The sequence below is a fragment of the Amborella trichopoda genome, chromosome 3, assembly GCF_054954075.1.
Source record: "Amborella trichopoda isolate Santa Cruz 75 chromosome 3, AtrichopodaSantaCruz75HAP2 v2.0, whole genome shotgun sequence".
NCBI classification, from domain to species: Eukaryota; Viridiplantae; Streptophyta; class Magnoliopsida; order Amborellales; family Amborellaceae; genus Amborella; species Amborella trichopoda.
This window is the reverse complement of record NC_142338.1, coordinates 52730962-52753910: the sequence shown is the minus strand read 5'-3', so window position 1 is coordinate 52753910 and position 22949 is coordinate 52730962. Positions and strand designations below refer to the sequence as shown.

General features: G+C 35.1%; 1 protein-coding gene across 8 annotated transcripts; it reads right to left on the bottom strand.

The window, feature by feature from the left end:
• Positions 1-364: 364 nt before the first annotated feature.
• Positions 365-21659, bottom strand: LOC18429272 (methionine aminopeptidase 1A). 8 transcript variants are annotated; one of them, XR_016051637.1, is made up of 18 exons: positions 21491-21659; positions 18960-19062; positions 18734-18784; positions 17448-17633; positions 16407-16482; positions 15718-15765; positions 15570-15614; positions 14405-14504; positions 10162-10235; positions 8150-8205; positions 7996-8037; positions 4472-4533; positions 4236-4334; positions 3624-3697; positions 3420-3489; positions 3108-3173; positions 2911-2999; positions 365-569 (listed from the first exon to the last, which is right to left on the bottom strand). XR_016051637.1 is itself a non-coding variant. In XM_088861272.1 (18 exons), the coding sequence occupies exons 9-18, from the start codon at positions 10166-10168 to the stop codon at positions 498-500; spliced, it is 633 nt and encodes a 210-aa protein (XP_088717398.1). In that variant the 5' UTR covers positions 10169-10235; positions 14405-14504; positions 15570-15614; positions 15718-15765; positions 16407-16482; positions 17448-17633; positions 18734-18784; positions 18960-19062; positions 21491-21605; the 3' UTR covers positions 365-497. The 8 variants fall into 8 exon arrangements, 4 of the variants coding, with proteins under 4 accessions (XP_088717398.1, XP_088717395.1, XP_088717396.1 ...); XM_088861272.1 differs by having other exon boundaries at positions 8154-8205; positions 21491-21605; XR_016051638.1 differs by lacking the exon at positions 10162-10235.
• Between the last annotated feature and the right edge of the window lie 1290 nt (positions 21660-22949).

Genomic DNA, 22949 nt, shown 5'->3' with positions numbered 1-22949 from the left:
ATTTTCAAAACTTGAAATCCTTTTTTTTTTTTTTCTTTTTCTGATGTCCATGCCGAGATTATCTATTTGAGGATATTTGGGCACCAAAACGACATCTTCTAGTGAAATTTTTTTGGTAGGTTCAAATTTGATTGCTTTGAGATTCGGCTCAATATAAACTTTTCCCATTGCAAATTGGGTACAATCATGACATCCATCGATAAAAGGAACGGGCAGAGACAACAGAGTGCCACTATATAAGTGAACAGCCAAATGCGTTGAAACTCCAAGATACCTGGTTATTGGAACCTCAAGACTACGATTGTTCAATACTCATTGATACAGATATTTAGTAATCACGATCAGAATTGCGCAAAAAAATATCTTTCTGGATAAAAAAGGGACTTTGTTGAAAGTATCATCAGATTGATGCATTGTTTGAATGTTGCATGGGAGTGGATCATGAGTTTCAATTATGTGCTACAAAGGAAAATTTGCAAAACAAGAGTTAAAATGGTTTATAACAAAGGGAACATATTTGGTGAAGAAGACAAACGTGCTGTTAGAACCTCCACGCCAGATTCGGTTACCTGCAACATTGTTAAGAGATGAATTTATTTTTTATGTACTCATAATGTACTTTGTTTTTTCAAATAGTGTTTGTTTATAAATCTCCCTCAATAGTAAATCAATTGGGCATGTTTGGTTCGCATGAAAACATTTTCCAAAAAATATTTTCACGAGAAAAAATTCCTTCGTGTGATTGGATGCAAAAATATTTTCATATAAATTCACTACCAATTGATGTGAAAAGATGCATTGAGACCAATTGGTGTGAAAATATTTCTATATCTAACCACATGATGGAATTCTTTCATTTGAAAATATTTCTCGAAAAATATTTTCACACGAAACAAACATGCTATTCTCATATCAATTATTTGATGTACATAATCTTCATTCATTTGTTCTTTCATAGATACCTGTACATAAATGAAATCCGACATCTCTCACCAGGAGTGAAGTTCAAAAAAGAGTTAGAAAGGGGAAAATTTTATAAAGTGTTATTTGGGTGATTTTGTTGGGGGAGGATAATATTATAAGTAAATCACATAAAATTTTCCTTTCTGGTTTAAGTAATCAAATATAAGATCAATATAAGACCTTTTAACGTTTGCCCAAGTAAAACTCATCCCACAAACTAAATTTGGTTGAAGCTACATATGAATACCAAGTTCTATCATAGAGACTTGGAAAATCAAATGCAAGAGCAAAGAGAAAAAGATACAAGTAAAACAAAAGAACTAAAAGGTAATTTCTAAGAAGGTTTTTCAGAAGTTCTTTTAAATAATGGTATGATACAACTACGTTTGATTTTCTTTGAAAAATGAAGCATCTTTAAAATTAGGGTGTGGTTTGCATGAGGTTCCAACCTTAAGCAATCCGATTAAGGCGCCATGCACCTCTAAATTTTATCATAAATATAATTTAATATAAAAAATTCTTAGGATGGCTTGAGAATCTATTTTCATCTCTAATTATAAAATTTTAAACTCCAAAAATAGTTCAAATCAAGTAAGCCTATGAACATATGAAAATGGACGGTCCGGATAATGTGTTGCAAGACACGCTATTTCGTGGACTCAAAATCTTTTTTTTCTTTTCATATTCATACATCTCGATGTCGAGATGATCTTTAGAGGTTTTACAACATCCAAACAACCTTCTATGATGGATTTTTGAGACGCACCTTTAATTCTACATTTTGATGTTGCAACCTTATATAAATTTTTTCCTTTAATTTATTTTGAAAATCACACCTTTTAAAAAGATGTTTCTTAGAAAAATAATCTTTTTGAAAACACACTGGCTCTAAACAGTCTTACTAACTATGCTAAATAAAGCTATTAACAGTTACATGTATAAATAATGAAGAATTGACCAGCGTCGCTGCAATTACTTTGTATACTTTTGGGAAATTATAAAAAAATAGACCTTTTTTAAATTATTAGAAATAAACCCCAAATTTTTCAAAACCTCATCCATACCCCTTTTTTCCACTGTTTGCATTTTTTTAATGAAAATACTCTTCACGGTAGTCTTGGATCCATGAAGGCATCACGGTCGACCCAGAACCGTGATGGTCGTGGCGAAAAGCCTATAATGCTCTTAAAGTTCCAATACCCAAATAACCATCACAGTGTTTAAAACGTCATGATGGTCAAGGGAGATCACGGTGTTTCAAAGGCCGTGATGTACAAAGAAAGCATCATAACACTCCACAGACTGTGTTGATTTTAAAGTTCCAGTACATTCGTAACCATCATGGCGTTTAAAATACCGTGATGGTCAAATGAGGCATCACGGTGTTTCAAATGTCTTGACGTACAAAGAAAGCATCACGGCATTCTACAAACTGTGATGATTTTAAAGTTCCAGAACGTTCATAATCATCACAGTGTTTAAAATACTGTGATGGTCAAGGGAGGCATCACGGCCGTGCTGCTCTATAATCTCTAGTAACCCAATAATCATTATGGTGTTTGAAAGTCCATCATGTTTTTAGTTGACAGTGATGCCTTCATGTATTTAAGACTACCGTGAAGGGTATTTTTGTCAAAAACGCAAACAGTAGATAAAAGAAGTATGGATGAGGTTTTAAAAATTTTGGGGTTTATTTCTAATAATCTAAAAAAGAAAGTATAGTTTTGATAATTTCCCAATACTTTATCTACAATCATACTATTATCGGATCATTTTCAATATTCAAATAATTGTTGTTTATTCATACGGAATGTCAAGGAGAACGCAGAAAGCCTTCCAATTAAACATTGTTAAAAAGCATTATAAATGAAACTGATGAAGCCTATCCATTGTACTAAGTTATCTTTCAAACCAAAGGCAGGATATGTAAATGATATGACTACTCACTAGGAGGGTGTGTTCAAATTGGGCACTTCGCTTGCCATCTGCAGTAACAGCAGTCCATCCATCTGGCCACATTCGATCACGCCAAACTCCTACAACAGAAAATTATTTCTCATTACACAAAGGGTAAGAAAGCTTTCCGTTTTTCTTTTTCTTTTTAAACCAAAATGCAAAGAAAGTACAGAATCTAGAAGAATGACCTGCATTTATCATTGGCTCAATTGTAAAGATTTGCCCTGCTTTCATCACCCCAACTGCTTTATTCTCTGCTTCATGTGAAGGACACAATGGCAAACATTTGTAGGTAGATAGATTGAGAAGAGGTAAAAGCTCATATGCATTACACTACATTAGTCATATGATGCTGCGCTTTTGTTATAATTACTTTATTGGCAGTTCCTTTAGGCAATGATGATGTATTCAAGGGTTTCTGTTAAAATGATTAAATATTAAAACATAGAAAAATAAATAAATATGAATGCATTTTGTTAAGGACATCAACTGATGGATACTTCCGTAGTGGAGAATGTTCGGAGCACAATGAAAAAGCTCCCCAATGCCATGACCACAGTAAGATTTCACCTGATTTCGCAAATAACGGGGTAATATCATGAGGATCAAATATAGAAAAGAAGAAAAACAAAAGATTCAATATGCATAAGATTTCCACAAACAAGACGCATTATAGAGTCGAGAAGTAACAATATCATCATTACCACCGAGAACCCTGACATCAATGCATGCCGATTGATAACTTCCCCAATTTCACGAAATCGTACTCCTGGTTTAACTGCATTCAAAAGAACAGCAGCCAAATAAACAGAAAATTACACGTAGTACTTATACACTATCATCAATTTTGAAATCCAACAACAGATACGACTTACCAGTCAAATAAGGGAAGCTAAAGTTTGATGCATATCTATCCACCAAATAAATAAGTACTGAACTACACATTCTTCATTCCCGTTTATTTTATGGCAGCAGGATTTGGAGAAGGGAAGTTCCAGTATGTATAGTAATGTTTGTGATTTGTAACCAAGAAAATATTGTACAGCCCATTCAGAGTGTAAGAGGTTCTTGATTTGCAACATGAAACTTTTGTATGGGAGAGAGGAGGAGACATTTGATAAACATTTTCCTTATTATGCTGCTCCTTTTATAAAACCAACTTGTACGATGAGGACAGAAGGAAGAAACAAACCAATGGTTCTCAGTCCTTTTTCTTGAAAATGAGACAGGTTAAAGCACAACTTTAGGATGTGGTGACTGGGAATAAATGCAACATCTCATTAGACAAGCTGGGGGAATACATTTCCACCATATACCTATAGATATTGCTTTCTCCAAGCACTCGTATGTACATTGAATCAGTTCTTGAGAAGCTTCATCCGTTTTCCCAACAATATATGTCTCGTTGAGATCACCTACAAATTGGACGAATATTATTATTATAAACAAGTTTTGCTGAGTATGATTCAGCCAACACATTCTTATCACCTACAAAAGTGAACAAATGCCACTAGTATATATACTAGGACCATAGGAAATTATTGTTAGATACCATGAACACCGTTATAGTAGACTGATACATCAACATTTACAATGTCCCCATCCTCGAGTCTCCTGGAAAGGAAAAACAGCAGATGAACTTCGTGGCAACTAGCATCATAGACCAAAACTACAAATCTACATAATAACTTGTGGGATTCAATAATCTTTAGCAAACTAGATCTTGAGAAAATAGTGGTACTTCAGCATTCATAAATTCAGCATACACCTGCATGCTTGTGTCAAAGATTTCATAAAATATTAACACGTGGGACTTTACTACATGCCCTTCCCTAATTTTCTAAAATCCATCTCCTTGAAGGATCATACACCAAAAAAAAAAAGAAAAAGGAAAAAAACAAAGAGAACCTGACCATTTTGAAAGGATTAAATATAATATGGCAAACTAATCAGTTGTTGCTTTTAAATAGAAACGTTGTCTGGCTCTGTAAATACTTTAGCTCATGAGGAGACACTTAGGGACATGAATTCCATAAGGGCTTGTTTGGTTCCCGGTAAATGGGTCTCCGGGAGACTCATTTCCATGGATAGCACTCATACAAGGCATTTCTGCATTTTGGTTGCAGTCTGGAGATAGGATTTCATTCTCCATGTGGATATCTGTATCGATCTTTTGAGGCCAAAACATGGAGATATGTGATCCACCAAAATAGTAATCTAATAATTAATAGATATAATAATTAATATATATTCTAATAATTATATATAATAATTATAAGGAAAGAGTTTATATCAACACTTTAAAATGTAGAATTAATGTGCACTTCTAAAATCCTTTGAAAAAAGTTAGTTTTTGATGTTGGAAAAACATCAAGTTGATCCTCTCGACATCGAGATCTACAAAAAAAAAGAGATATTCAAGTCCTAAAAATAGTACATCTTGCAACAATTATCTGGATTGTCCCTTTCCAAGATTTTCATACGTTTATAGATCTGCTTGATTGGAACTATTTTTGGAGTTCAAAATTTTATAATTAGAGAAAAAGTTAAATTCTTGCAGCATCCTAAGAATTTCGACACCAAAGTTGCATCTCATGACAAAGTTTGCAGGTGCATCTTAATTTGACCATTTAAGATTGCAACCTTATGCAAACCACACTCTAGTTACTATATATATATATATATTATACAATATTATATTAAATAATAATATTGATATATAGTATTAACGATACAATAATTATATATAATTATTAATTATTTTATATAATACTAATTATATAATAATATAATAATATATAATATTATACAATCATCATCATCATCATCATTTAAACCTTACCCCAATGATTTGATGGGTGTTGAAAAAGAAAAGACTCTCAAAACACTACATCGACATGGTGAGAGATGTACGAGGGAGCGTTGATTAGTGTACGAAGAACTAGTGGAGAGACGAGTGAGTTTTTCAGTGATAATAAGTTTACATCAGGGGTCAGCATTGTCTTAGTTGTAGACGACTTAACTAGGCACATACAAGATGAGGTACCGTAGTGCATGTCGCTCATGGATGACATAGTTTTGATTGATGAGACCCAAAATGGTGTCAACACAAAGTTAGAACTTTTGAGGGATGCTCTAGAATCTAAAGGTTTTAAAATTAGCGGGACTACGACAGAGTAAATTGAATGCAAGTTTAGTAATAATAAGAGTAGAGAAGAGGAAGTAGTTAAGATTGACAGCCAAGAATACCAAAAAGAGCACACTTTCGATATCTTCGGTCAATAATCCAGGAAAATGGAGACATTGAGGAAAATGTCATACATAGAATTAAAGCTGGGTGGGCGAAGTGGAGATGTCCAATCAGAGTTCTATGTGATTGCCGCATACCAATGAAGTTGAAAGGTCAGTTCTATAGGACAACTGTGAGATCAACTTTATTTTATAGGGTGGATTGTTTGGCAGTCAATAAACAATCAAACAACATACCCATAGAATGAGTCTAGCTGAGATGAGGATGATGAGATGGATGAGTGGAAAACAAGAAGGGATAGAATTCGAAACGAATACATTGGAGAGAATTTAGGTGTGGCACCAATAGGTGCTAAGTTGAGAGAAAGTAGACTTAGGTGGTGGCCATGTGTGGCGTAGACCCAGTACATCACCTGTTAGGAAGTGCGAGTTAGTTCAAGTGGAAGACTCAAAAAGGGCAAGGGGTAGGCCCAAAAGGACATAGTTAGAAGTAGTCCGAAAAGGTATAGGGACTTATGGCCTCATTGAGGGTACGACTCTTAGTAGAGCGGAATGATGAACCAGGATATCAACCCCAAGTAGTTGGAAAAAAGCCTCTATGAGAATGATGAGATTAAAATATAATATTATATTAAAATATTATTATCAAGGTTTGAAAAAACAGACAGGTCTCCTGGATCGTCAATCCCAAAAACCGGGTCAAATCGATGGATTGATAATCCAGATTGGAGAATTTGTCGGATGGGCAAAATTTGGCATTAAAATTTTTTTAAGAATTTCTTTAAAATCTAGTTTTTGGTTTTATTAAAAAAGTAGTATTCATAAAAATATATTTTTATGTATTTCCATCAAACCTTATTGGTGAGGAGTTTTTTAGTATTTTGTTGAAAATACATAAGTATTGAGTTGTAGTGATTTCCAACAAACCCAATCCAGTCTTAAGAATTGTAAATTTGAAAATTGAAAACATGGTATCTGATTGAAGCGTCTGATTCTCTCTGATAGAACCGGTACAGACTGCTCTGAATCAACCGGTTTTGGGAGGATTCGGCTAGATCACGATATATTACAGGATCCACAACGGGCAGGGCAAAATCCGATCTGGATCAGGCGATTCCGATCCAGATCATCGATTTTTCAAACCTTGATTATTATGATATAATAATGTTAAAACAATACAAACAATGGACATACATCTTCCAGGGTTCTTATTGAATGCTATCCAAACAGATGACACCCATAGTCCAAGAGATGCTAATTCTAGGGAATACCAATTTCAACAGAAGCATCTCCTCAAGACAAACAATTCCAAGGAACCAACGAGGCTTTAAGATGAAGAGTGAAGAAAGAGGCAATAAAGAGATAAGCTCAATTGCTCAAAGGGCCTCCAAACTACAAAAGGATTAAAAGATTTGGCAAGGCAAAACCCAAGCCATATCCTTTCCAACATTCTTTGTTTAACTCCTGCAGGTGATTGAACAATGTTGACTAGGGTTCGACTTCCACTTCCCCACCAAAGTCTTTCAATCAAGTTCTAACTTCCAATAGAAAAATGCAATAGATATCCGAATATCAGACTCAAAATGCAATGATAGAAGTGATTGGGTTTGTTGGAATCAACTCATCAAAAGACAACCTCTTCAGTCTGAAAGACAAATCTTTTTGTAGTGTTGTACTTCCATTTAAAATACTTTTGTTAATTCAATTTCCTAAGGACCTCAATTAGGTTTCAAACACAAGATATTAGAAAATAAAGTGTCTCACATGACATTATATCCTAATTTATGTTGGAGCAGAGTTATATGGATTGCACATGATGGTGTATACCTGGCATCTGGAATTCCATGGCAAATAACCTCATTAATTGACCTGCAAAATTAGCAAGAACAATTACATTTTCTATCAACAAAAAGGAAACTACAGTTCTTTAATTTCTCTGTAATTGCCTAAGATAACTAGTGATATTAAAGAAACAAAATACCAACGTGCAACACGACTTTGGGAAGAAATGATAGTTCAGGGGTGATGGATATCCGCCTGCACAAACAGACCATTCTGCTCAGTGTTGAGAAGATTTCAGTAATCTAAAATCATGAGTAAGAACTACTGTCTTTGTTCAATAATGAAAGTGTACCGCCTGCTTTCCAAGGAATTTGACAGAAATTCAGAGAATATTTAAAGGGAGATTACTCATTGAGAGGAATACAGGCAAATAAAAACCTAATGAAGCAACAAAAGAAGATTAAGAATACATTGTTATTACTCATTGGCAAGGATGAACATGCAACAATTTAAAGAAAAGCAGTCCACATCGGGCCTAGGCCGGTGTATCAAAGGGTAGTGGGTGCCTAAGCTCCATATCTAGGCCGATGAGGTGGGCCCTTAGGCAGGTACCCGCCATAGTCGTTCTTAGCAGAAACCGCCCTATGGCAAGGGTGAATGGGCCTTTTTCTCTGCTTTTCAGGGGGAACAATTTTTTTTGGCAGGGGGTAATGTAATCCCTGAAAACTATTTAAGAATTTAAAAAAAAAAAGAAAATCAAAATTAGAAGTACTCTCTCTTTTTTTTAAAAAAGATAAAACAAACTCAAGAAGTTAGAGAAATCTTCTCAAATTTATTTTTTTGCATAGGATTCATAAATGGAGGAACAAAATTCATGTGGCCGACCCCAAATAATTGGGATAAGGTTCGGATGATGATGATGATAGAATTCGAGAAGATATTTGGATTTTGAATAGGCCATTGCTATTATCTTTTGCTCCTTGTAGTTGTTAGTTCAATCTTTGTAATTGTTAGTTCAATCTTACATTTATCGCTTTACAATTGTGAAATTTGATTCAATAGTGAAGAGTTCTCCAAGGAGCGATTTCATGCAACGGATCTAAAGTAATATAATGAAGCAATATTCAAAAATCATGTTAGGGCCATTTCTTTGACAACCATTTTTAATATACACTCTTTTGATTCTAATGAACAATCACATAAAAGCAAAATTTGAAAACACAACCTAAAAAGTACTTTTTTTGCCCAATTAATATAGGTCATCCATTTTAGTGAGACACTTAGATCTAGGCCTTAGAAGGATCTTTTTTCTTTTCAAAACTTTTAGATAGCTTTATTATTATTAAATTAAGAATGTTTTAAAAGAAAAAAATAATTTTGAAGTCATAAACGCTAGCATCTTGAAATTCACCAAATGGACGGTCGGCATTCATTTTTAAAGGGGACTCATGTTGACCATATCTAGGGTGCAAAATTGAATTTTATTTTTCTGGTATTGATTATTCGGATGAAGATAGTGTGTGCAAAATTCAAAATTTGGGGTCATACCAATGCCACAATCATGATTTTCTAGAAGCATGGTTTCATTATATTATAATAACACGGTGATCTCATTCACCTATATATATATATATATATATATATATATATATATATATGCTAGGGTGAGCCCACTAGTTGATAGAATAGTATAAGCCCAATGGCCCAGATTGAATCCGAGCCGATCTGACGGCCATGACTGTATATCGGTAATATAATTTTAATATTTTTTATATAAATCCAAATAGCATGAAATTTGGAGCATAAACTCTTTTCATCAAGGTGAACCTAATAAAAATATTAAAAAATAATTCCCATAAAGTAAATTGACCAAAATGCCTCCAAAACTTTTCAGGGGTATTTTGGTCAATTTAATTTATGTGAATTATTTTTCTAATGTACTTCAAGAATAGACACTCCAAATTTCAAACAATTTGGATATGTAGAAAAAAATTAAAATTCAATTACAAAATACGATTGTGATCATTGGATCGGTCCAGATTCAATCTAGGCCGTTGGGCTTACATGTTTCATGAGCCCATTGGCTGACAGAAGCTTTTTCCTATATTCCTATATTCCTATATATGTGTGTGTGTGCGTGTGTATGCATTTGGAGAACACATATATGCATATGCGTGTGTGTATGGAGTGCCTTCAAACTAATGCGCTTACAGCACATCCAGGCGACCAGCCCCCCTTGCCACCTATGCGGCACCTCGTGCTTTGTTTACCACCAATATGCCTTGCTGAATATTGAACCATGGAATTACAATTGATTAGAAAGGTTTCCCAAACAAAAGCTAATCTTTACATAACAGAACAATGTCTAAAATGAAGTTATATATACTTGTTACTGCAAAGTGTATGAGCCCTCGAGCGAGCCCCATTAACAGATGCCTTGGGGAGACAGACGAACGGGGAAAACTACTCTTGAAGAAATGGAAATGATTACAATTCCAAAGATTGAATAGGAGATGATGACAAAAAAAATTAACCATCTTGAAACCATGGTGGAGGACTTCATTACACACATGAAATTCCTTCTGAATCTCTTAGAGAACAAGCATTAAGAAGTCCCTAAGAAAATGTTAGAGCTAGATGCGAAAATTGAAACAATGCCTATGATTCGAGATCTTCAAAACAAGTTTGAAGTAAATTGATTCGAGGATCGGAACTACTGATGGCAATGTTTCAAATGTTGGTGCTATCTCTGAAACCAGGAAAGACAAGGAGGAAAAGTGAGAAAAAGCCCACAATCTGTGATTGGTTGGGGTTCCCGAACGAGAAGATGAAGGCTTGTTTGAAGAAATTCCGAAATTGCTGGAAGAAAAATGCATGTTCCGAAGTAGCCTATTCTAGAAGCATACAGGATCGGCCACAAAGGAGAGCGACCTCGCCATATCATTATTAAGTTAAGAGATACGCGTGCAAAAGAAAAGATTTGGGACAATCGATGCAATCTCAAAGGAGAAAAATTCTGGATTAATGAAGATCTTTCATGTAAGGAACTTGCAAAACCAAATAGAGGAACAGAAAAAAGTTAAACAAGCAAGAGAAGAACGTAAGGTTGCATACTTGAATGCCAAATATATTGCAGTTAAGATACAAATAAATAGGGCTTTCAGTCCTTGCACTGTGGATTTTTTAATATTGATGGCTCTGTAACATATAAAGTTCTCAGCATATATAGTATTTCCTTTTTCAGTAAACTTGACATTTTTGGTATTGTTGAAATATGGTGAGACCCCCCATTTAACGGTTCCTGGTTTTAATGCTACTTCTTTTCCTAACAAAAGACAAGAAAAGTGAGGGAGACCTTCTGGAGGTTTGGCTATTCTTATTCATAATCATTTAAGAAAGCAAGTTCAAATTGAAGAGGTGGATGAAAAAACTCAGTATGTTTGGCTTAAAATTAAACAGCACACTACAGTGATGTATTTAGCTTTTTATACAATAAAGGTCTTTCACCAGACTGTCCATTTCAATATTCAGGTAGAGATGCAACTATTTTTGCTCAAGCAGGGAAAATCCTCATATGATGAGATTTCAATGCCAGAATTGGGTCAGAGCAAATTCAGACCATTCAATGGGACTCTCAGCGGCACTTGGATTAAATAATATGATTTTGATGTTCTTGAAAATGATTGCTGAGTGTTTTTCTACCATAATCCCAATTTTTATATTTTCTTTTTTTTTTTAGATTTTTTTTAAATCTCCCCTTCTATAAATCAATTTTTTTTTAAATCCATTTTTCCTATACTCTTTAAGCTTATTTGTATTTTTCAAGGTTGCTTTTGGTTTTATTTTACTTTTTGTATATTCATGTAATTTTTTCATTTTTTTATTTTTTTTTCACTTTTTAAAGGTCTTATTTGTATTTTTTAAGGTTGCTTTTGGTTTTATTTTACTTTTTCTATATTCATGTAATTTTTTCATATTTTTTATTTTTTTTTATTTTTTAAATGGTCCTTTTGCCCTGTAATGGACTCAAGCGAGTCCACTCGAAGCCTTGGACTTGCCCGAGTTACTTGGCTCGGCTACGGGCCGAGTACCTTGGCCGAGACTAGTTTCTAAACTTTGGTGTCTAGACCTTCCAACACCAATGGTTCTCAAGGTTTCAAAAAATGCTAGAGGGCCCCGAGGCGGCCTACCCAAAGCCCAACACCCTGTAGTTTTTTCACTTTGGGGGTTTTCATATATTGAGGGTTTTTTCTTCTTTGTTTTTACTATGGGGGGTAAAAATAAACCCCATTACGTTTTTATCCAACTTTAGGGTCAAAATGACCCCTTTTGCTTTTTTGGGAGTTTAAAAAGACAAAAAAGGCCTTACCGCCCTGGGCGCTCGCCTAGGTACATCCGCCCTATAGGGCCGCTTGGGTCTAGGCCTGCGGATTTTTGGTCCAGGCCGCCTAGGCGCCAGGCGGACCGTTTTTTAAACCATTGATGGTTCTAAAGCTGCCACCCATCCAAGTCTCCATCTTCTTCATCTCAATCCAGAAGTCGCTACTTTTGGCCAAACCATCGTTCCTCTTCCACTGCTGTGTGGACCTACCTGCTCCCCAACTCTCCTCTCTTTCCTAGAGAACCTTCCCCCATCGAACCAACAAATCATCCACCGGCCCCATCGTTTGTGAATACATTAATTTCCCTAGCTTTCCAGCTTTCGAGATGACCTTTCTGAATTCATCAGTCCCCTCTTAGGCCAAACCATCCTTCCTCTTCCACTGCTATGTGGACCTGCCCCGCTCCGTAACTCTCCTCTGTTTCCTAGAAACCCTTCCCCCATCGAACCGACAAATTCGTCCACCAGTCCCATCCCCTGCGCAATACATTAATTCCCTAGCTTCCCAGCTCCGAGACCACCTTTCTCAACTCTAAACCATGGCCTCCACCCTATTCATATTCTCAAAAACCATGTCCCCAGCCTCCCATCTCAACCCTCTATTTTCAACCATCATCACAAATATGCTAAGCATTTTCCCGCCCACAGACATCTGAATGCACTTGCTCCTATTCCACAAGAGATGAGCCTTAACTAATTCCATAAATCAGGAGGAATCCTCCTTCCTTTCATCCCATCTCTCAACTTTTTCTTTAACCCCTTCACTCTACTACGTTGGAATTCACAGGAAGCTGCCCCAGAGGCTCCACCCATCCAGTTCTTTAACCTGATGTCACAACTCCCAATGTCCACACATCACACGTGCTCGTGGCTGCACCAGCATCGACACCAGTTCCTGAAGACCCTGGTGTGGTAGAGCAGGGAGAGAATGCAGACAATGGTTTCCACTCCGAGATCCAGTCCCCGGTGCAGCCTGACATCCAAGAGCTAGGAAGGATCGAAAGGGGAGAATCTGACATGGATGAGTTGCTGCGAAGCATGGGGTTTGTGTACAATGACAGGATCTCCGACCTTGCAACCATCCTCAGAGAAAATGCAGGTGCCCACAAAGGATAGCTCAGGTCACATTCAACATATCCCAAGGGAGGTAAACACTGTAGCTGATAGCCTGTCCAAGGAAGGAGCAACTAGCTGCATGTGCGCCACCAGCTCAAGGCCCAAATTAAAGACTACCTAGGTTCCTCATTCTATCTAGTTCTCTCTCTATCTGTTTCTTTCTCTCTCCTCTATTCCTATTTCTGTTCTCTCTTCTTTCTTTCCTCTACTCTTTTTTCTGTCTTTTGTAACAGCGTACTTTTCATGGGCTGAGCTCTTTTCGGTTTCTTTTCATTACTGGTGTACCCCATTTTGTAAAAGAGCACCTGTCCGTGTGGGTTGTCAACAGGGTCTTTTGTACTATAATAGATAAAACTAATACATAGTTAACCATTCTCCCAGGAAAAAAAAGACCGTCTTTTTATGGATAATCCAAATACCCAGTTCAATGTTTGCTCCCATTTCTTTCTCTTTAGTAGATTTCTTTTTAAAATCAGAAATTTTTTAATGTAATATAAAAGAATAATTTAAGGAGAAATGGATATGATTTTTTGGCAACTTTATAATTAGATTTAGATAACAATTTAAAAAGATTTATCGAAATATTTAAACATTTTAGCCTCGGTGTAGTTTGACAAATTTAAAAATCCATTTATTTTGATGTTTTTTAATGTGCTAGCTGAAATATGATTAAAACATATGGTTAAGAGGTGAAATAGTTCAAATCTTAATTGTAGTTTGATAAATTTCCGTGTGTGTGTGTGCGTGCATGCATGCGTGCGTGCGTGTGTGTGTGCGTGCGTGCGTGCGTGTGTGTGTGTAGATGGGAATGAAAAGATATCCAACTTTATTTGAATTCCTTTAAGAGCTTGCTGGATCTCCTGAGAGCATAAGCGAATAGAATTTCTATATGCACTCAAAACAATCCACTTTAAAAAAATGAAATAACCAAGAAAAATTTTCATATAAGATACTCACCAGCAGCAATGGTAGCCTCATGGACCACTTTATCAATTTCATCAGTAGTTACTCCTGGTTGAATTGCACGTGCGGCAGCATCCAAAACTTCCCTTGCAATCTGTATAGAATATTAACAAAACAATGAACTCTTGATAAAAAAAATAAAATAAATTAGAAGAGCAACACCTAACTATAAGATATCCTATAGAAATAAGGAGATGCCATAATATTTAAATTCAATACTGTATTTGTGCAATTTTCATCATAAAATAAACTATCCAGAAAAACAAGATGTGGTCTTGAAAACACTATTTACAGCTCCCTAGATAACTTAAGAGCATTTAAATCCGATACAAGATAAAACTTCATTGTGAATGTTACATTAAAATGTTATGCAAAATGAACTAAGACTTTCTTAGTTGGTTTGTCTAATCTCAAGAAGAGAACAAGTGATTCCAGATTGGGTTGACTGTTAACTAACTGGGCCAGTCTCGTGTAGAAGCTCCTGGAATTCGTCTTCGACTTGGAGCAGTCTAGTGTGATTTGACTTCAAGTAAAATTGATTGAAATATTTACATGGGCAATTTAAATCCAAATCTAAGTTCTAGTCACTGAGATCAACTGTCAAAAATCAGAGAAATGACCTGCATAAAAATGAGTGCCTAAAGGCCATAATTCGATGACCTGTATGACAATGACTCCCGAATGACCATAATGAACTAGTTGTTGCACAAACTTTGTGGAGCCGATGGCCTCCATGCCAACCATTTAAGACAAAAACTGAAGACACGGAAATTATGCAGGGACTGAAAGCCATATGGCATAACCAATGCAGGAATGTTCTTTTTACGAATCTCTGATCTTTTAAATGCCTTTATTATAAGAATAAAAATAGTTTTTGTGCCTGCCTGCAAGAATTATTGACATCATTTGGAGTTTTTGCAACTCATAGGCATCTTTGGGAGGCTGTACATGGGTTTGGAGCCAAATAGGAGTCTTCCTGCATTGTCGCATTTCTTGAATATTTTATTACTTAATATAGAATGATCATACTAGTTTTCTTACTCGTTTTGGACATACATATAGGTATAATATTTGGAAAAGAATAATGATAAAACCATAAACAAAAACAAGAATACTTATACAGATGACTGATAAATATATGAAGATTAAGAGTAGTTACCCGGCACGTTTCTCTCATTTTCTCTATCTTCTCAGATGTTTTTATCTTCGAACCATAACATGCCAACAGGAGATGAGAAGTTAGCTTGCACAAGAATCAACATCCAAGATATCATAAATTTCTAAAAACATATCATATGCAAACTCACCTCTACCACATGCTGCAAATCACTATTTGGCTCAACCTTGGGAATTCCCTATTAACAACCAAACATAAAATAAATAAATAAAAAGGGCAATAAGGAAGCAGCTATTTGTTCAAAACAAAAGAAAAAGTTAGGGATCAAGAAGAGCGCGAAGCAAGAACCAAGAGGTAATTGTGTCACTACCAGAACTTTGTTTTCTTTTCTTTATTAAACAAAAGTATGTCACTACCAGAATCTCAAACACTTTCAAATAAATTTTGGTTGGAAATCACCTGCATTCTAAATCAAAATGTGCAACAGTACAATAGTCATGATTGTCGTTTGCATCTCTCTCCCTTCCTTATCCCTACCTCTGTCTGTTTGTGTTTGCACATTGGTGTGTGAGTGCATGTAAGCGCATAAGTATTAACATATACAAATACAGAGAACATGCAACAAACCACTATGCATGGGCTGACAATAGCCACAGGCCCATGACCATTCATAGATGCAGATGAGCAGACACAAAGGTATGGGTGCTACATGCATGCTATATACCCATAGTCAGATAGAAAACTGTACACTATAGAAAATCCATGATCACTATCAATGTGCTTTTTTCTTCCAATTTTCCTCAGCCACAACCTAGTGTCCTCCTCCTAAACAATCATTAAAGTAGATAAAGTATAGAGAAATAAATTTTTGTTACTTACATCAATGGCCCAATCAGGGTAGTTGATTCCTTCAGGCACAAAGCGGTGACTTGAAATAGGAAATGGTCTTAGTGTCCTAAGAATATGACAATTCAAAAGAAATACATAATAGAATTTTTAGTTCAACATTTCCAAATATTTACATTAGATCTGAGCACGGCAAGGATTCAAAACAATTACAATGCAATAGAATCAGATTTCTAAGAAAATCATATGAACATCATATCCACAGGACATCACATTATCTTGTACAATGGTCACCATAAAAATTATTCACAACAAATAACTTGTGATTGATGAACAACACAGCCCCCATCTCAAATAGAAAAAATGGATAGCTCTTACCAACCATTGCAGACAACACCAAGTAAAGAAGAGGATTAGTATTCTTAAGCCACTCGTAGTATTGACCACCATAAGGATCACCTTGCACATGAGTACGAGAAATTGTGCTCAAGGAGCAAAATTTTTGACTAAAATAGAGAACAGATCTAACAAACATCATACATAAGGGATTCATCTGTGATGTTCAATCAATTGGATGTAAATGGTGCAGTTGTAGAAGGCATGAGAAAAGGATGATGTGAGATGAGAGAGCCACGCCTTTTGAAACTGACGCATATGCTAAGGCAAGCACATAAACACACACACCAAACAGAACAAAACCAAGCCCTAATACCTATTGTTGCCATAGTTACCCTAAATTATAGGTACAAAGTCATCCAGATTATCAGCGAGCAACAGAGAGTTGCATCACTAAATCTTCTGCCTACATAAGATTTAAGATGAACCAAATCAACATAACTCTAACTTCAACGAGCATTTACTACATGATAATTCGGCATCTAAAAGAAAACTTTCTTTTATATTGTACATTGTACAGATTATAAATAGGCAGAGGAAATACATAATAGAAAATCTTCAATATCACGATTTGCACTGATCTTCCAGTCCATTTTGAAAGGTAAAATACAGAAACACATATGCCATCTATAGAAGACTAACATAGACAATTGCACATATAAATCATTCCATACACACCCTGTCCAATCAAAATGTGGAAGTTTAGAGGTTCGAGCTTGGCCTTTCTTTAAGCAATACAACCAACCCCTTTTAAGGGCTGCAGAAGTTTGATCATCTGATGCATCAGCTTTAAGTGGTTGGGACTCTATACGCAAGTGGACTGACTTGTGCGAGCTCCATGTTGCCTTGAAACATTCCTGAGAACTGGCATGCAGGAACATTCAAATATGCAGAAATAAGTACATGACTAGCTCAGCCTGGCTTCCCAGAGAAATTAACTAAGACCAAATTAAGTAAATGACGAAAAGGAAAGGGTGACTACAGATATTGAAACAATTAACCAGCAATATACTACAGTTTCCAAGTTCCAGTTCCAGAGAAAATTTGGAATGAGATAATATTCATTGAGAGGGGGACAATTGATAGTAAAAGGAGATTCATCTAATGTTCTTGCATGGGCCAACAGAAGATCTCCAATCCTTGGCAATTGGCAAATATTTTTCACTAGATTCATGAGAACAGCACAATTTTCAAACTAGATATTTTACATGCGTGGAGGGAGTCTAATAAACTTGCAGACTTACTGACACGGGAGCGGATCCTTGTTCCTCACTACTGGTCTCCCCATTTCCATTGGAAGAAGTAGCGATTCAAACCCAGTTTTCTAGATTTCATTGATTTGAATATTTTCACTCAAATTTGTCATAATCACAGAATGAAACTTGCTTAACGACTAAAAAACCAGCGTGAAATCAGTGGAAGAAAGTTTGCAGGTGCCAACTAAGATCTAGAAAGCCGAATATCAACACCTATATATTTTGAGACAAAATAACAAGGCCCCAATCTAGGAAAAAGCAAGGAGCACTGAACAACATGATATCCAAAGAATGATTAGCGTAAGTTCCAATAAGGTATGAGTGTATCTGGCAATGTTGATTGAAAGATAAAACCATTGAAAAAAAAGACGATGACGGAAATGCTAGTGGCTACATCTTGAAATTCAAAATGGGTGTTAAAGTGAGACAAGAATGGATAGAGAAGATAATGACTTTTATTATGATAATACAATATAGAAAGCAAGTTTTATGGGGAGGGGAAAAAACAAAGTTACAGAGAGGGAAGTAGCTCCTGATGCAACATTAATACGACTCCAATTTGCATGAGTCCTCTTTCATCACTCACATGCAGGTTTTCATGTGTAACATATTCTAGTTGATGACATTCATTTCAGCTAACTATTACATTTTTTCATACCACTGTATTTTCAGGAATAACAAAATGAAGCTTCAGAAACTCATACAAACCAGAATGCAGCATCTCCCCGAGGTAGCTTCAATTCCACACATTTAGGACATCTGCATGCAGATAGACAAGATGAATAAATATACTCATGGTTTTTATAGAAAAGAATATTATGCATGAACAAATAAGATCAATCAGATCTACATGTTAGGAAATGTTCATTATGGTTAAAGATTTTGAACATAATGACTTAAGTACATAAAATATATCGCTTATATAAGTACGTACTGAAGATGAGCTAGTTTGCCACAACGAGCACAAGACAAACTTGATTCTTTTGTGATGTTTGAACCTTCATCCATTTGATCGAATCAACAGAAAAGCTGACAAACTAAGGAAGAAAAAAAATTAAGCTCAAGTAACATGCATATAAACATGTTTTGGTTGGAGAAAAACCTAGAATAACACCTCCACAGCATAAGAAGGAGAAAAAAAAATTATTATGGAGCTCCACAGACACATGGCATGTAATCTGAAACAAATTCCAGTACATAGATGCGCATAAATATTATGGTCCACAAGATAATTAGCTGAAATTTGAATATATAAGTACTGCAGTGGATTTACCATGAACCAATGGACATGGAACTGCAGCCTATATGATAGACACTCCAATGATAGTCAAATATATCTTTAACAGAAAAAATGAATGTCATAGCAACAACAATTAAGCAGATAAGCTCCATATCACCATACATGAAAGACAAACATTTTCTCTTCCATATCACCATACACGAACAAGTACATTTTTTTTTTCGAAATTTCAATAAAAACTAAAAAGAACAGACAAAAGTAGGTAATAACGGAAGAACTCTAAAGCTCCTGATGCTGCCTCATACACTCAATTGTGTTTTGTCTTCATAAAATCCTATGAATCTCTTACTCAATTGACCATATACCAACAAACTATCAATTCTGGGCATTCCTGTGTGTTTCCAGCATCATGACATGAAAACATATATAAATGTGTTTGCGAAATTCAACCTTTGTCCTCAACTTCTTCACCACCCCCCTACAGTATGTGATCAATATCTGTCACTTCTTTGCTTGTTGAGAAATCACTAATCCATTAGTCATGCACCCACCTCTTGCATTTTCCTTTAATATTTCAAAAATAAATCATAAGAATAATAGGTCACACGTTCCCTTCATTTGATATTGTTGATGCACTTGATCATTAAAGAATATTTGTGAGTGCAAATGTATGTGTATTTTGTCAGTTTAAATATGGGCAACAAGAAAACGAATACTTTCACTATTCAGCAATTATATAAGTGGATTCAATCAGTTTTCAGTTCAAAATACATGAAGTAACATTTTCACCATTAAACAACCATCATCATCATCCGAGTCTTATCCCAATTATTTGGAATTGGCTACACGAATCTTGTTTCGCTATTCCATTCTATCAAGGGTCATATCCTCAGTCAGACCATAAGTCACCATATGTCTTCTCACTACTTCCATACATATTCTTTTGGGCCTTCCTCTTGCCCTTTTAGAGCCTTCCACTTGAACTGAATCACCCCTCCTAATCGCTGCTATTCTAGGTTGACGCTACACATGGCTAAACCACCTAAGTTAACTTTCTCTCATCTTATTGCTTATTGGAGCAACCTCTAAGTTCCACTGCATGTATTCATTCCGAATTCTATCATTTATTGTCTTGTCACTCATCCATCACAACATCCTCATCTCAGCCACTCTATCTATAAACATGTTGTTTCTTGAGTGGCCAAATTCCCTCTCATAGAGCATAGATAGTCTTAAAATCGTTCAGTAAAACTCCCCCTTCAGTTTCTTGACTGCCCAAAATTCCTCTCCTTCACTATTTCCCATATTATTGCAGCTATAGGAAAGCAAAGATACATGGGCTCAACAATAACTCCTGATGCAGGCCTTGCTTCACTGAAAACTAACTTGTCTCCCCACTAGTTGTCCTCATACTAGTTACCGCTCCCTCGTATGTATCTCTCACTATGTAAATATATCCCCTAGAAACTCATTTCTTTTACAACACTTACCAAATTAACTCTCTAGGTACTCTATCACATGATTTTTATAGATCAATAAAGACTATATGGAGGTCTTTTCTCTTCTTTCTAAACTTCTCAATCAATTGTCTAAGTAGGAAAATAACCTCAAGACCTCCTTGCCACAATGCGAACTGATTTTTTGATAGACTCATTTCATGTTGTAGTCTCAATCATTCTCTCCCAAAGTTTTCATAGTGTGGCTCACAAGTTTGATTCCATGATAGTTCATACAATTCTATATGTCTCATTTGTGTTCATGTAAATAAATACCACATTACTTTTTCGTTATTCATCTGATATTTTTTTTCTTCTTAGATCTTGTTGAACAACTGAGTCAAATAAGGGAAATGACATGATAGAGATTCTTGCAGGAGCAACAAACTGGAGCCTCAAGATTAGCTACTAGCTCTTTTCTTTTTTTCTTTTTTTTTTCCCTCTGAGGGAGAGAGAGAGTTTTTGCCTAGCAATACACAAATAACTAACAAACACTAAGAATTCATTCACAAAACGTCAAAGAGAAAAATCCTTGATTCAGAGAAACAGAAATGATCTTTTTATATACAGAGATGGAGATCAAAAGAGGAGATGTATGAGCTTCACTGCCATAACATAAGCAGGGACATCATGTCGAAAGTTACGAAGTTAACGAATTTAACAAGACGAATACACAGTAAAGCAAAAATATGGAGAAACTGAAAAGGAGATTCTCTGAAATTTGCTTACATGCCTAGGTCCTAGGGTTCAGCCAAAAAGACCGTACAATCGCCTGCTAAAAAAAGGTTTGGAAATTGTGTGATGCTTAGAGGGTTACCAGAGGGTGTTGGCCGCCTCTTTGACCATGTGAAAGTCAAAGAAACGGAGGATATAGGGACACACTTTCGGGGAAGTATACGACGAGACCATTTACGTTTGGTACTAATCTTGACCATTCGACTGGTCACGACTAATCTTGACCGGTGGATGTGGAATTGGGTGGTTACTTTTATTTTATTGAATAAATTTAAAATTCAACTTTTATTTTATTTTTATATTTTATCTATCACGTGGTTATAAATTATCTATCACCTTTTATAACAAATGTAAATGATCTTATTGGATACAATCCCCATATTTTAAGCTTCGGAGCCTAATATGAGTGCTCTAACAACGTGACATAGAAGAGAGAAGAAAAAATAAGTGGGAAGAGAAAACATTCACGTTTCAAATTTAAATGAATATAGATCATAGTTAGCAAGTTGGGGATATCAATAAATCGGCTAACCATGAAATTGAAAACTAATTATTGTTATTTAAAAAAGTCAGATAAAAAAATCGGATAAAAAATATGAATTGGTAAAAATACTTAATGTAAAGAGATCATGAATCTATCGGACTATACTCAAAAAATCGGAGTCAAAAAATTGGATATATTTAAAATATTCGAAATTTTAAATATATATAGCAATGATTTCATGCAACGGTTGCATCATAATATAAAGCAACAACCTTCAAAAACCATGTTTTGGCTATTTGTTTGATCCAAAATTTGAAATGTACACTCTTTTCATTTTAATGAACAATCACAAAACAAAAAAAAAAATTGAAAACACAACCTAGAAAGTATTTATTTAGCCAATTAACATAGGCCGTTCATTTTTGTGAGATACTTAGATCTAGGCCTTAGAAGGCTTTTTCATTTCCAATCTTTTGGATGACTCTATTATCATTAGATGAACAATATTAAAAAAGAAAAAAATGATTTGAGTTTATAATAGCTAAGATCTTGAAATTCACTAAATGAATGGTCTAGATTTGTTTTTGGAAGAGACTCATTTTGACCAAATTTAATTTATTTATTTTTGAGATTGATAATTGAGATGAAGAGAGAGTGTGTGTCAAAGTTTGGATCATACAAATAACACAAACATGGTTTTTTAGAAGTATATATATATATATATATATATATATATATATATATATATATATATATATATATATATATATATATATATATATATATATATATATATATATATATATATATATATCATTCAGTGTATTTTAAGATACCTTCAATTTCATTTTAAGTCAAAATCATGTGTATTTTAATGGGCATTTTGAAATTAAAATATTATATCGGTAAAATGCCAAATAATTAATATTTTGTCTATATTTTGTCTTTTTTTCTTTATTGGGATAGGCG